Here is a 16,066-nt window from a genome sequence, read left to right as displayed (position 1 = left end):
TCTTCAACCTCTAAGAACCGCTGTTCACACCATAAGTATAAGACTCCAAAACTGTTTGAGCTGAAACAGAGCTAAAAGGCTCTAAGAGCACTTAATGCCCGCTGGGCGCTACCTGTTTATCCCATTTTTGAGGACGAAAAGTCAAAAGCGTCAGACGAAAAATTGGTCAAGCGAAAAATCGCATAAAAGACCGACAGGACTAATATAATTGCTATAAACTTCGTTTGAGAGCAATTAAACATTCAACCGCATTCAAAAACATAAAAAATGCAATCAAAAACATAATAGAACAAAAACACTTCAACATAAACAACGAAACGCGAGTCAAATGCGACGCTAGCAAAGAAGGATTAGGGGCATGCCTAGAACAAAAAGAAAACAACAATTGGCATCCAATCGCATACGCCAGTAGGTTCCTAAACAAAAATGAACAACGATACAGTATAAACGAACTTGAACTATTAGCAGTCGTTTGGTCTCTGGAACATTTGAAATACTACTTGTATGGATCACACTTTACCCTTCAAACAGACCACCAAGCATTATTATCCGCACTAAAAAATAATAGAGGAAATAAAACGTATCAAAGCCGACTAACAAGATGGGTCGACAGATTATTACCATTCCACTTCAAAGTCGAACATATCGCAGGAAAGGACATGGGATTCGCGGACTATTTAAGCCGCCATCCTAATTCACCACCAACTGGTGAGAACATGAATGAAAACCACGTCATAATTATAATAACATCGCTAAAATACGTTCTGTTAACGCAACAAAGAAAATTAGCCAATCAAAATGCTCGAAAAACTAGAGCACACAATGACGTCCAAAACCATTCCAATCGGAACGAACAAAAGCAACACGCTTTTTGCCAAATTAACGCTAACAATCAGTCGCTACTTATAAAGCCTTCTTTATTAACAAACTTTCAAATTAACAATTCAAAACAACACAACCATTATCGTCCAAAACAAATTACACAAAATCCATCTACATCGAAAGTATACATTACAACAAGAAGAAGACCAGATCTGGACACAAACAACATACCCATAACAAAACGACACAGAGCACAAAACAAAAAGAAGATGGACACACCACACAATCCCACAGAAACAAACACAAACACAATAGCAACACAGACAGAGGAAACAAACAACACAGGACTAGGACGCACCCCACTCAATACTAAACAACATTTCAACCCATTCGCAAACACAAACAACGAACAGCTACCAGAGTACCTCACTAATTTACATAAAGTCCTAGGAGAGGAATTCATTGCAGAGGCCACCAGAGCAGATCCCCAAAGCCGAAGCCTACTACAGATAGTACAGGACAAAGACTGGACAACACTAAAACATTTTAGCCGATACTGGCATTCATTGAAACGCGACCTAGGGGTGACACCAACGGGATGCATCCTCTACGACGGTAAACTGTTCATACCAACACAGCTACGAAAACCAATTATGAACGCCATACACAGAAAACATCCAGGACAAACCGGGATGATGCACCTTGCAAACCTCATTTGGTTCCCGCGAATACACCGGGAAATCGTCACCCTCACTCAAAACTGCCAACCGTGCATAAAGATAGGTAAGAATCTAAAACCACTCATACCCAAAAACAAAATATCAGAACTACCAGCACCAGTAGAACCTAATGAAGAAGTCCAATTGGACTTTGCCGGCCCAATAACTGATGAACAATACAAAGAATCGTATATACTAGCATCAGTAGATAGATACTCGAGATACCCCCACGCAAAAGTATACCATAATTGCGACGCGGAGACCACCATCAGTTATCTCAACCAGTACATAAAATTCCACGGGATCCCCAGAAACATAAGGTGCGACCAAGCACAAGCATTTAAGTCACGACAATTCAAAATATTCTGTAAAAACAACAACATAAAATTAATACTAGCTCCAGTGGGAGATCACAGAGCCACGGGAATGATAGAGCGCCTAATACAAACAATTAAAAGACGCCTATCAGCGATAAATAGCGACACCAACTGGTCACAAGTAACACTCGCAGACAAAGTAGCAGAAATAATACAAGAAATCATACTAATCCCAAACACAACAACAAAAAGAGCACCATACACAGCACACTTCGGAAGAAAAGTTAATACACAACTTTCAAACATAACAACAAAACCATCACAAAACAATATGTCATACAAAAACATAAAAAATTTCTATTTAGACAAAAGGAGAGGCCTCAAACAACCCATGCTGAACGCAGAATCCATCTGGAACATCGAGACCGACTCGGAACCCGAACTCGATATCAGATTCAATGAAGACACCCCGGACGAAGATTCTGCCTCAGACAACTCCACACTCCAGAATGTAAAGAAAAAAGCAGTGAAACGTAAGCACACATCACCTATTAAAATTATACCAGATAAACTTACACTAACTTTCGGGGACAAAACCACCACCATCACCAAAACAAAAAAGCAAGTAGCACGAAAAACACTAGCACGTAGATCACAAGAACCTCGAGGCACACTTAAACCATTATGGAACATAATACCAGACGGTACAATTACAAACTATTCTCCAACAACAATAACACTAGACACACACAACCGCAAAAACGTTGTAGTAAGAAAAAACGATCTAGCTATAATTAACGAAACAAAACCAAGACTAATGCACTTCGTAGCATGTAAAACTGTACGAGAATACAATAGAAACCAAGAAAAAATAAAAGAATTTTTGTTAACAGAAAAGAAGAACCAAAAGAACCAACTCAGCAAGAAACTAACCGATCACACTCCCGAATCACAATTCCATATGGACCAACCGGGACCAAGCAGGGCAGGAGAGAGCAAACTACAGAAGGACCAACCCGGCCCGAGCGGTTCACAAAGGACCCAACCAGCAAAAGCCCCCAAGCAGCCCAGACGAAAAGGAACGGCCCCAACGAAACGTGCACACAAACCCAACAAAGAATTTGAAATACGTTCAAAAGAGGCAGCTCTCGCACAAACGAAATTGGAAAAAGCGAAACAACGCCATAAGGACAAAGCAAGATCACCACTTATCCAACTGGACATGAAAAAACTACAGCGAGACAAATCAGTGCAAATCATCAATCTCGCATCAGACTCATCACAAGACAGCCCACTACAAATCCTTACATCCAACAACCCTAACGCATTCATGTACGCACAACCCAAAAACAAGGACGACAGCCCATCAAAGAGAGAAGCAAAAATAGACAAGATAATAAAGAAAATTACAAATTCACCGAAAAAGGCGACAACAGAACCTGAAGAAGAACAAATCATAACTATTATCCCAGCTTCAACATCCACACCAATTGGAAATAACACAAAAGCACGACAACCCATCGACAACAAACAACCACCACAACATGTTGGTAACAGCGAAGTCACGCAACAACAAAACATCGACAAACGAACAACGCAACCAACTGGTTCAAGCATAAGCACACAACAAAACAACATAGACCCTACATCAACACTACAAAAAGACAAAATAAACCCACCAGTCCAACCAAACAAAGGATCAGTAGACCCACCAGAGGAACGCCAAGATACGAACACTGAAAGAGAAAACATCCATACGGAGGAAGAAGAGGACGAGTATTCAGGAACAAGTTCCATATCGTCGCTCAACACAGCGGACATAGAAGCCCTAAACAAGATTTTTGATTAAAATCAAAAATCAAACCATCGAGGGGAAGTGTGGTGGCGGATCCACCCGGAGAGCCGACAACCAAGTATCGCAACTAATAATATAAACATTGATAAACTATATTACATATATTTATATTCCTGATGGAATGAACTCATATTCCTTTTGTTGCTATGCTAATGTTGAGTTTCACCAATAGGTGACAACCATATTGTAAACTTGAGTGACAGCATTGTTAAACATTGTTACCACAAGTGCCAACTGGTACTTAGTCTAAATCACGTAGAGCGTGAAAGCTGAACTGCAGTTCTGCCTAAAGCAAAACAAAAAAGTTGATAAATCAAGCTTCGAACTTGCTCTTTTGTTATCGTAAGTTATTCTACCCGACTTTAAGCAACAGACATTATTTCTGAAATATAGCTGGCATATTGCCAGAAAATAGCCCCAATAGATTCATAGATCAGCAGTCTATAAAAAAACAGTAAAAAAGACAGACCAAAAAAATTGTCTTTTCATTGAAGGCTGATCTGTTATATTTTATTAAAAATCTGTAAAGTTATTGCTGCCTCTATTAGCTGATCTCAAATAACCTTCATTTAGAGTGACACACACCCATTTGACCTTATCTCTTTGAATTAAAGTAAATAAAAGTCAATTTCAAAGTGAGGAAGTCATTTTTGAGAGTGAGGTAAGTCAAGTGTGACCAAAAATTTAATCACGCAAATGAACAAAAAAACTCGCTCCACTAAGAGCGAAAAATGACGTCACCCATGCAATTGAGTTGAAATTGCATGAAAGAAAGAACAAAAAGTGGTTGTGACGTCATATGGTCGTAACAAAAATCATGACGACGAAATAAAAAAAAACATAGCAGAAGTTGTGACGTACAATTCAAAGAATTTTCATTGACTAAACAGAAAACTAGACCTAGAACGGACTATGAATGGATTAGAAAAACCATTTAGAACAAAATCCGATCCAAAAAATTGAAAAACAGTAAAAAGAAATCAAAGTGAAATTGCCGCATGAGAACAAAAAACCACGAGAAAGCAAATTTTTGTTCAAACACCGTTTTCTCACTCTACTTTAAATTTGGAGCAAAAAAAATTCACGCCGCCAAAACACTCGAGTTTTTGCTCCACTTCATGTTTCGGCGTGACCAAAATCACTACTCCAATTTGACTTCAAAAATCATGAAAATGTGTGAACAGATCTTAAAAAAAAAGACAGCGCCCCAATACAATTCAAATTCTTTGAATTTTAAAAAACCAAGAGAACGCCAATAATAGCCTCAGCTATCGCTGTGCGGCTATTAAACATACCCGGCAGATTGCCGGAAAATAGCCGCCGTTGATTCCAATAAGCATGATTGGGATTGAAATAACAGAAGATATTGAAAAAAAAGATTTTTGTACAAAAACACTTTTTAAGTCCGATTTATTTTGATGGCATTTCGTAGTTGAACATACTTCTGTTTCTTAGAGAGAGGCTAAAGGGGCTCCTATCAATAACAATAAGCATTAGAGATGGTAAATAAGACTTATAGGAACGACGCTCAAATAGCGGGCATCTAAAATTGGGCTTTATGGGTTTATCCTGTTTCTATTTCTGACATCCATTTTTGTACTAACTCTGTTCATTTTGAATTGCTTTGCTGAGCAACTGATGTTCAAAATCACTTTTAGCAGAATGAGAGAAGAGAGAAACTAGCCTAGAGAAGTCAAAAAGATTTCACGCGTAATGTTGAAAAGGCGGCAAAATGAGGTAAAGCGAAACATTTTTTTATTCGACGAAGTAAAAAAACATAGCAGGACAAGTCCTGACGTACAATTCAAAGAATTTTCATTGACTAAACAGAAAACTAGACCTAAAACGGACTATGAATGGATTGGAAAAACCATTTAGAAAAAAATCCGATCCAAAAAATCGAAAAAACAGTAAAAATCAAAGTGAAATTGCCGCATGTGAACAAAAAACCACTACCGATAAAGCGAATTTTTGTTCAAACACCGTATTCTCACTCTACTTTAAAATTAGAGCAAAAAAATTTCACGCCGCAAAACCACTCGCTTTTTCGCTTCACTTCCTGTTTCGGCGTGACCAAAATCACTACTCCAATTTGACTTCAAAAATCATGAAAATGTGTGAACAGATCTTAAAAAAAAAAGACAGCGCCCCAATACAATTCAAATTCTTTGAATTGTAAAAAAAATAGGAGCGCTATAATAGCCGGCTGAGAAGATGAGGGCGGCTATTAATAAAAGAATTTTAGATCACGCAAAATTAAGAAGTCAAGGGTCAAAATTAGGAAGTCAATTTACTCGAGAAGTGAAATCAAAAGAATATTCTAGAAGAAAACGGTCAAGCAGATATTTTACATACAACACCCAAACGTTTTAACAATTGCTTCAAACTTCGGTCGATCATAATCGTGAACCAGCAGTCACTTTAAAACTTTGCCAATCAAATATTGAAACGACGGGCACCCACCTCTCTTAGCAGCTGGGAAGGGATTTGCGAACTCCTTGATGTAGTTATGCTCAGCAGACACAATGTCTTTGCTATTCCTGAAAATGATCTGTACTGCACCTTTTGCACCCATAACTGCAATTTCAGCTGAAGGCCACGCGTAGTTAGCGTCACCTCTCAGATGCTTTGAGCTCATCACATCGTATGCACCTCCATACGCTTTGCGCGTTATTACTGCAATTTTGGGAACTGTGGCTTCTGCATATGCGAAGAGGAGTTTAGCACCATGTCGGATAATACCTCCATATTCTTGCTGGGTTCCTAAACTCCAAACGAGGTTATGTATATCTTTTTAATTCAGTTAATAGCTTAGGCTTTTAATGGCTCGGACACTGACTTTTAGCAAATTTTTGATGAAGTGTTCAATGTTTTCAGTTTTTTTCGTTCTTAGTTATTAGTCGTAAGAGATAATCTGGATAATGAGGTGTTAATGTCTCCTTTTGAACTTATAAATAAACCTACTTAATGATTTTTAGCTGACAGCTAAAGGTTTCCATGACTTTAATTTTTTTTAAATATAATCTTTTTTACTTTTCCCTTTTAGTTCTTTTTTGTATAATTGATACCTAGTCTCATTAAGGACAGGTTCCATATGTTCAGTAAATAACAATTTATTCTGTTCAGCTTAATTTTTTTAATACAAATCGGATGAGATAGTCTGCTTAACTTCAACTGCCATCACCAATATCCGCAATCCTGTTCGATTCTTTAGAGATTCATAATATTCTTACAAACGCAGTATTCCAAACATACGGAAGCTTTGTCCGAAATTGTTGCAGTAAAATTGAATTACGATGTAGAGATTCACTACTTTCGTTTATGATTCAACTAAAAATTATGTACTCACCCGGCAAGAATCCAGGGACGTCTACAAACGTGACCAAGGGAATGTTGAAAGAGTCACAGAATCGAACAAATCTCGCACCTTTTATAGAAGCATCAATATCCAGGCAACCTGAAACATAATGGGTATATAGATGCCTGAAAATGAACATAAACCGACTAACGTCGAATAAATTGCTCTTTAACGACAGGCGGAGGGCTATTTAATCTCGGGGTGTACCTTAGAACTTTTTATGGGTACAAAAACTCGGGATTCATCGTGGTTCGAACCAGAGACCACCAGGAACCAAAAAACAATCTCTTTTATATTGGCAACAAACTCCATTTTGGAATAAGAGCGACTGAAATCTAGCCAAATAGAAGGCTAATATTATTTTACAGTATTACCTGACGCAACTTTGGGCTGATTTCCTACGACTCCAACAGTTCTACCATTGTACCTGGCGAATCCAACAATGATATTCTGAGCATAGTCAGGCATGATCTCAAAGAAGTGTCTGTCATCAATTGTAGCTTTGATCACATCTAGCATATCATATGCAATGGCCGAATTTTGAGGAACGACCTATAACATAATTCAACGATGGAACTTTCCCGGTGAACATGATTTTTGTACTGCCACCTGGGTGATGGTTTGGATAGCATCAGGAGGTAGGACTAGCCATTACAAACCCGACTAACCTCAGGCGAATTCCTCTGACCACTGGCGGGCGGGGAGGGGGAGGTCAAACTATAAGAACCGCCCGCCGTACACACTACGAATTTATGTTTCCTAAACAGTTGCGCTCAATAGCATACTACTAAACCGTAGCAGAAACACAATACTCGCCGGGCTTTACCTGGTTATCCCGTTTTTGATTACAAAAAAAATCAAATAGTCTGACAAAAAAACGATCAGACAAAAAGTCAGTAGTACGAAAAATTGCATTAAAAGACCAGCAGGACCATTATTGCAAAAAACTTTGTTTGAAAGCAATCAAAACCTGTCCAACGTCAAACGATTTGCTCTCAAACGACTGGCAAGGGGATGGGTTTGGTAGTTTCTAGCTTACGCTTAAGAAGCCTATCTTCACTGGCTCAGGGCAAAAGGAGGAATTGTGGTGGGAAGAAAATTAGATGGGGTGTAGGGGGACATAAAAGAAGGAGGGATATCCAAACCATAAAAACTGGTGGTCAGACAAAAAAAATTAACAAATGAAAAATTGATAGCACGCCTATATCACATAAAGACCTGCACTGGTAATATAATGGCCACAAACTTCGTTTAAGGGCAATTAATCAAAACTTCGGAACAATTAAAACAGGGGTGCAAAATTATTGGATCTTTTCCGGTTGCGGCACCTCCTCCCAGTACGTTACCCCCCCCCCCCCCCCCCTATTGCGTTTGGCTTCGAAATTTATCTACTCCCGTCCAGCTTGCCCGATTTATCTTCCGTTCCAAATCATAAATGTTTAATTTCGCAGCAATGCTTATGCTTTAGCATAACATATGTGGGTTCTACTGCATCTTTCCGAATATTTCCTTCGTCGAATAACTGTCGAACAGTTCAACTGCTCGTCATTATAGTAGTTTCGTGCAATTTCAACAATATCGTACCTGATCCAAGAAAGGTATGTCAGGAATTGAGTCGACATCTTGAGAGGGAAGCTGTGTGGGGGTTTCTTTATTGCTTTGAGGCAGAAAAGACATCAAGTCTCTTAATTTGTTCAGGGCCTCTACATCGTTTTCGAAGGTACCGTGAGCACAACCTGAAAACATGCTCATAACAATTTCGGTACACCTGCATTTTGTGCAACCATTTATAGCTATTTTAATTGATAGAGCAAAAGAATTGCCAACGGTGATAACCATTGAAGCATACTGCTTCTTAAAACTTTTTTAGTTGAACAGGTTGCTGGAACTATGGACAGATCTTATGTTTCCTGTTATAAGTACTACAATGCTAATTGATTGAAGTACAGATTTGATTGTCAAGGGACATTGATCAGCAGACGCGAACAATTCACATGTATTACCACTATTCCTCATTTCTGAGCTCATTTTCAGGCACAAAGCAGCAACCGCTTCTTATACAATTAGCTTGATTATCCCCGCAAGCTTTTCCCCGTGTCTATTTACTTGACAAATTGGAAGAGGAAATAGAAAGTTTCCCTTTTTTCCTCAACGGTCGATAGCAACGGTCGATAGGGCACACAATTCTGGGGCTTCGCGTGCCTTTTTTAAGCTTTCATTAAAGTTCTTAAACAGGTAGCACTTTTTTAAACATCGACAGTATTATTATAGCGTAGGTGAATTTTAGAAGCTGAGAAAATGGGAATCTAAGTATGCATATCTTGCCTGATATGGACGCATGTGTATTAGCACCACCTAATTCTTCTTGCGTCACTTCCTCATACGTCACTTGTTTGATCACGTCAGGGCCTGAAATAGACAAGAAACAACAGTGCACCACAATACTAGGCTTATTTTTTACTCCAAAAGACTAAGATGCAAAAAAGAGCTTTCTGAGGAATGTGGAAAAATAATGTCATAAAACATTTGCATAGAAAACAGATGAATTGGTATAACTTCTTGTATTATATGCATTTGTGCAGCCCTCTCTTTGGGTATATTATTTGCATCCTCCAAGAGCGCTAATATTTCTACAATGATTTGGAATGTAACTGGGGGGGGATGGTAAATGGGATGGAGAGCGATGAAGGAGATCCAACTTCTTTAAGCTCACCGTTAGAATAATAAAAGTGCATTGAATTATATCTCAGAACATTAAACCAGGTAGATCCTGCCTCAAAATGCAACAATACTTACAACGATATGGTCATAGCTAATAACCTGTGATAAACATGTAGGATGAATTCTGCACCATAAACACAAAGTCTGTAAGAGCAGGGGAGTACACTGCGCCACCAGCACAAGGACCCATAATGAGAGATATTTGTGGAATTACACCAGAAGCCATGACATTTCTTTGGAAAATCTCGGCATATCCAGCCAAGCTCTGGACTCCTTCCTGAATTCTAGCACCTCCAGAGTCATTCAATCCGATTACAGGAGCCCCAACCATCATCGCTTTATCCATGATCTATAGAAAATTGCTACATTCTTCTTGTTTGAAATAGAATTTCTACAGCTTCGAAGCCTAAGTCGCTGTTGAATGAGTTAGGTTTAAGTGTGTTCAGGTTTCACGTTTTGAAGATTTGACTTTGTGTTTTCCATCAATTTGATCCAAACTATGCAATCACTTGCTTACCAATCAGATCGATGTGAACGTTTAAGATTCAGGTTGGAGAACTAGGAATTTCATTAACATCCATTTCTTTCTGAATTTTCAATCACAGGTAATTAAATTATTTTGTAAATTTTTGAATGCAGCTTTTGACAAAGAGATTTTCTCGTCTCAATAAACACCTATGCAGTTTTCAACTGTTATTAATATTATTCTTATTATTAACATTAATAAAAATTAATATTAATAAAAGTTCAGATGGTATAAGTTTCGACTCAAAAGAGTTTATTCATTCAACAGCCACGGTATAAGAAAACGATCGTCCAAAATTATAGCGAAACTTAGGAACAAGTAAATTGCAAATATGTTCAAAATGCGAAAGATATATGGGGAGTTGGCCAGGCTGATGTACAAAGCGATGCGCATACAATAAAATTTTAAACATAATGCGTTGCTTAATTGGCAACCAGTTTAGCAGCTTCAATGCTTCAGGTACAAGGTTTGTGCTGAAGGTGACAATCGAAAGAACATTCGGTGTAGTCACTATCAGCTGAAAGTCGTAAAATACCATGTTTAACAATTTTACATTTCCGAATAATAATACACTCACTCATATCCGTATTCATTTTTTTGCATTGCTGAACCAACAGAAACTCAGTACAAATAAAATCATGGGCCGCTCTTTGTAGCTCTCGTTAGTGAAGACACGGTTAAGTCTTACGGTTAAAAATTAACAGCGAATACAGGCAGAACTCAAAATTCCAATAACCATTAGAAAACAGTGTCTAAGCTGATAGCACCATGAATTATCAAATTGAAAAAATCTGAGTTCACCATTGGGTCACATTCCAACATCATTGGGCCCACAATTTAAAGCATCTATGCCACAAGGTCAACAAAATAAACCATATTTTATTCACTGAAACCATTGCAAGGTTCACTGAAACCAAGGCAAGGTTGTAAATATCTCACGTTATGCTCATGACAAGCTTTTGTTTTCCAAATTTTTAGCACGCTGCTAAACAAGGTTTTCTCGTGATTTTGAAAAAAAAAAATCCAATGTTGAATAGGAAAAAATCTCGGTAATGTAAGTTCACACAATGTTCCGACTGAACTTATCCACATATTGACTTAATTCTTAACCAAATGAGGAATAGATCGGTCACTTTCAAAATTTCATCGATAATTCGAAAACAACTGATGTATCAATTTTAAAAACGGATCTATTCTGTTTTGGCCCCCCAGCTTAGTGAGCTTATATTTTTTACGCCCCCCCCCAGGCGCACGTGCTATTTTCTTATATAGTAACGTGCTATACAACAACATATAATTTGTAACTGGTGGGCGTAAAACACACTGGGGGGGGGGGGGGCGAAACAGAATACATCCCAAAAAACGCTTGAAACTCAAAATCACTAAACGATTTAAATATTGCCACCTTAGATGAGAGATGAGAACTACCGTTATCGAGACTCCAAAGGAGGCCAATGAGACCAGTCAATGTGTGATGCGATAACAAGAACAACAAAATGGCCAAAAATCAAAAACTCAATTACATTATGCAAGAGAGCAATTTCCAATAATTTAAAAATATGAGCTATTCAATAAAAACATTATACTCTCAATTGTGCAATCTTTCAAAGCCAGTGGTATATTATTATATTATTATCGTCTGAAAAAGCATGAAAAACTAATTTTAAAAACGTTTTATTTTTTCATGAAATTTCGTGGAATCGAAGCCTTGTAACGAAATTATAACCACTAGAAAGGTTAAAATTTCATTTTCTAAAAAGATACAACCCATGTTTACTGAGACTACGCTAAAAGTCGACAGATATGAAATAAGCGTTAAATATGAAAAGTTGTTTGAAATTTTCTTTTAACAAATATACATAAGAGCAACCAGGTATCAATTGAATGCATTATTTAGCATCATCATTTATACCATTTTAGGAAACCAGCTGGATATTTTGTCGGTGGTATTTGGTCGTGAGATTACAAAAGAACCAATGCGGGCAAAAGACAAGAATTCAATTAAAGTTGACGCAAACACTTTGTCGAAGCCTTGAAAAACCACAAAATTTTCTCTGAAAACATTATGTCACGCCCCTATTTCGTCCCTCATAGTTACGTGATGATTTTCCTTTAAATATCCATAAACAAGTGCTAAAAATTAATTCATATTCAGATAGATCTCAAGGCCATATATAGCCAGCATTTCCATCTAGTCCTGTAACCCCTAATTTGTTTATTTTTATTAAAAACAACCGCAGATTGACAGTTTACAGATAAACATATTAATACCTATAAGCCTCAAAATTTACCTTTTTGAGTTCCCTGACAATGAAGCATAATTGGTAAATAACTTCATGAGAGATTATGTACTTGGTGAAGTATTTATTCTGATAAAGTAGGTGCTTATACGGAACAAACATCAAGGGACGTACAAAAGTCGGAAATTGCCCAACTTGTAGATCAGTAAATATTTAAGACGGACCAATACAATACAAGGTACAGCCCTGCCGAACGACAATCACCAGAACACCGGAGAACCAGCTTCACAATCAGTTGATAATAATCTCTTGAATCTTAACTGAAACTTCAGAAACTTATCTCTGAATATCATTAATTAATTTCGCTAAAATATTTGAAGATTGAACTGCAAAATCTTTATAAAATGCTAAGTTAAAACGGACTTCCTTAGGGCTTAATAACGACTGAGTAAAGCTTTAAAATACAAGACAATTAGTGGATCTATCACGCATTCGAACCGCTCAATAAAAGGCTATTACTAGCTAACTTTATTCAAAATATATCTGCTAAAAATCGCACTGTGAAACATCTAAATAAGTCATTGTAAAATGCCGATTATTCAAGTTAATTACTCCCAATATTAACCTCAATAATACCATGAAAAAGACACTAAAAGTCAGTGCGTAACACATAATATATACTCATTGACACTGGATAGAACAGACGCTAACAGGTATTAGAAAACAGGTATTAAAAAATGCCACAAGAAAATTAAATTGTCAAAAACCGCGATCAAAAAGAGCCTTGATATTGCTGCACGTACAAAAAAATAGCGACATAGATAATTTGGCAGCAAGAAAATCAATATATCGAAAAAAACGACGCAATTTGGATGATAGTTTAAATTTGGCGAAAAACCGGCACAATTTTTATTCCCGAACACGAGGCTGAAGCAAAACTAGGGCTCTTCTGAGTTTACTCAAAATCATCTGCAAATTTTTGGGTCTCTACTATTGGCAAAATTGAAACATAACCGACTAACGTCGGAAGAATTGCTCTCGATTGACTAGTGGGAGCAAAAACCAGGCTGTCTGGTGATACCACTTGCAACTCTACGATGAATATATCGATCTTTAAAAAAAACAGTTGAGCATATAGTTCCTCTCCCACTAATCACTTTCCAGCTCTGCTAGTTGTTAATACTAGGATTCGCAGCTGCAGTATATGGGGGCTATAGAAAGTGTTCCCGCCAAATGTTTTTTTCCCTCGAATTTTTCTATTTTCACAAATAGTCCGTTCACTTCTATTCTGTTTAGCTTAGAAAAAAAAAGTTGCTTAACGTCTAAGCAAAAACTAGAGAAACAGGAGCCAACAGAGCTTAAACTTAGCTGTCTTTTATAGGTCTTGTAAATTTTTTGAAACGAGAAAACGTGAATTGCAATATCCGCATATATACATCAAGCATCAAATAAATGAGAAAATATCTGCGTAATATGAAGGAACATAGTATACTTATGATCAAGTATTTGTCTAATGCAAAGAAAGAATGGGTTGCGGCTAAGGTTACGTTCAGTGTCTATGGTTAAATAAGTTCTTGTTCAAAACTTGTGCATAAGCAAAAAAACACACATTAGAAACCATTCCACTGTCCCTCATGAACAACGGCAAATTTTCCGTTGTTTCGTTTTTTATTAACGACCGACACCCTCTGCGGCAAATAAGCTGGGGGGCACAAATAGAAAAGATCCGAAATCTCAATGCCTTTATTTGCTCAATTTTGGTCCCACAAAATGGTTGCAACATCGACCCTTTTTTTTATAACGAAATTAGAAGAACGAACGAACATTAAAAACCAAGGGATAAAAATTGCAGGGTCATTAAACAATTAAAGCCATTTAAGAATTGTTGGCTTAACAATGCACGAAGGAGATAAGTCATCACCTTGCAAATTTTGGCTGCATGAGTTCCCGAGAGACTGCCTCCGAACACTGTGAAGTCTTGACTATAAATGTAAACGGTTCTGCCAAACACTTTACCATGTCCCGTCACAACTCCGTCTCCAGCAATCTGAAATAAACAAAAAAGATAGGAAATGACATACTAAATAGAAATCTTTTCGATTTGTGCCCCCCCCCCCCCCCCCCCCCCCAGTAAGTCATGCACCTCCCAGTTATAGAGCACATGTCATTACATAGTAAATCAATATCTAAAGCAATGGCACGTGCGTCTGGGGGTTGCAATATGAATACGCACCCACTAAGCTGGCGAGTGGGACACAAATGAAAAAGATCCGAAATCTCAATGCCTTTATTTTTGATCAATTTTGGATGTGTCTTTTCGAATACTGATTTGAATTAGGTATTGTGAGCAATTCAGACAAATTTCGGGTTTCTTCACTTTATATACCTTGTTCTCTTCTTTCTCCATGCCAAATAAAGCGCAATTATGCTCCACAAACATATCGTATTCCACAAAAGATCCTTCATCACAAAATATTTCAATTCTCTCCCGCGCTGTCAGCTTTCCTTTCTTATGCTGAGCGTCGATTCGCGTCTGCCCCCCACCGAGTAAAGCTCTGTTCTTCTTCTCCAACAAAAAATCGTCAACTGTTTTTTCACTCAAATTGTTCTCCACTGCAGCATTTGCAGTGAATCGCCTACAAAAACAAACTTTCGAAACTAGTTAAGAATGATCACATTTATGTGTAAACAAAAACAGAGTAGAGACGCCTAGTAGAGAGAGAGAGAGAGAGAGAGTAAAGTACCAATAGCTCTCTTCCCATATAACCCTTCCATACAACTGCAGTTCCCCCATTATGGCCGTATTATTGGTTGTATAAGGTCTCATCTTCTTTTGACCAATTAAATATCTGGCGTCTTAATTATAACTGTCGAACAGCGATTAATTAGATTTAAGGGGATTATAATTTTTGCGTGCAAATAAAAAATGTTTAGTTTACTTACTTGAAAGGAGCTATGGCTACAAATCGCCTCCAGGAAAATGTTGAAAATAGCCTCGCTCTTTTTAACATATTTGCTGAAGATATATAAATTCCAAGCTGTTTTAGGATAGGCTAGTTGGGTTCAATTCTTGCCCCCATCATCCGTCAATTATGTCCCATTCAAAATGTGTCACATTCTATGAGGTTTTATTTCGCAGAGAAGAATGCTCCTTTTGCTGTTCTGAAAGCCCAAATTTTTGGCGGAAATGTGAGGAATTGTAATCCGTTCAAATAAAGTTCTTTGGATCTTTTCCGTTTGTGCCCCCCCCCCCCAGCTTAGTGGGTGCATATTATTTGCAACCCCCAGATGCACGTGCAATATTTTTACATAATGATTTACTATGTAATGACACGTGCTTTGTAACTGGGGGGAGCATAACGTACTGGGGGGCACAAACGGAAAAGATCCAGTTCTTTAAACGCACGTGCTAAAATGACGACAATATATTTCAATTCCTTGTCTGCCTTATTGTATATTTAGAGTCACCTATCCCTATATATGGGGATATACCTTTATTCACAGATTT

At 37.7% G+C, this 16,066-nt stretch overlaps 1 protein-coding gene across 1 annotated transcript; it reads right to left on the bottom strand.

Annotated features, from left to right (window-relative positions):
- Nucleotides 1–3,964: 3,964 nt before the first annotated feature.
- On the bottom strand, nt 3,965–15,766 carry LOC142340356 (propionyl-CoA carboxylase beta chain, mitochondrial-like). The gene is made up of 10 exons (XM_075390929.1): nt 15,502–15,766; nt 14,945–15,194; nt 14,480–14,605; nt 9,892–10,141; nt 9,397–9,480; nt 8,656–8,807; nt 7,446–7,623; nt 7,063–7,170; nt 6,177–6,476; nt 3,965–3,999 (listed from the first exon to the last, which is right to left on the bottom strand). The coding sequence occupies exons 1-10, from the start codon at nt 15,567–15,569 to the stop codon at nt 3,965–3,967; spliced, it is 1,551 nt and encodes a 516-aa protein (XP_075247044.1). The 5' UTR covers nt 15,570–15,766.
- Between the last annotated feature and the right edge of the window lie 300 nt (nt 15,767–16,066).

This window comes from Convolutriloba macropyga, chromosome 5, assembly GCF_964194025.1.
Source record: "Convolutriloba macropyga chromosome 5, txConMacr16.3, whole genome shotgun sequence".
NCBI lineage: Eukaryota > Metazoa > Xenacoelomorpha > Acoela > Convolutidae > Convolutriloba > Convolutriloba macropyga.
Note: the sequence above shows the minus strand (reverse complement) of the source record. Positions and strands in the feature narration are given on the sequence as shown.

Excerpts from the sequence above, each read along its gene's own strand:
- LOC142340356 (XM_075390929.1), bottom strand. The coding sequence starts at position 15,569 with ATGTTAAAAAGAGCGAGGCTATTTTCAACATTTTCCTGGAGGCGATTT. Across the intron at positions 15,195-15,501 it reads GTAGCCATAGCTCCTTTCAA|GCGATTCACTGCAAATGCTG; the intron begins GTAAGTAAACTA and ends TTGTTTTTGTAG. Across the intron at positions 9,481-9,891 it reads ATCCTACATGTTTATCACAG|GCCCTGACGTGATCAAACAA; the intron begins GTTATTAGCTAT and ends TGTCTATTTCAG.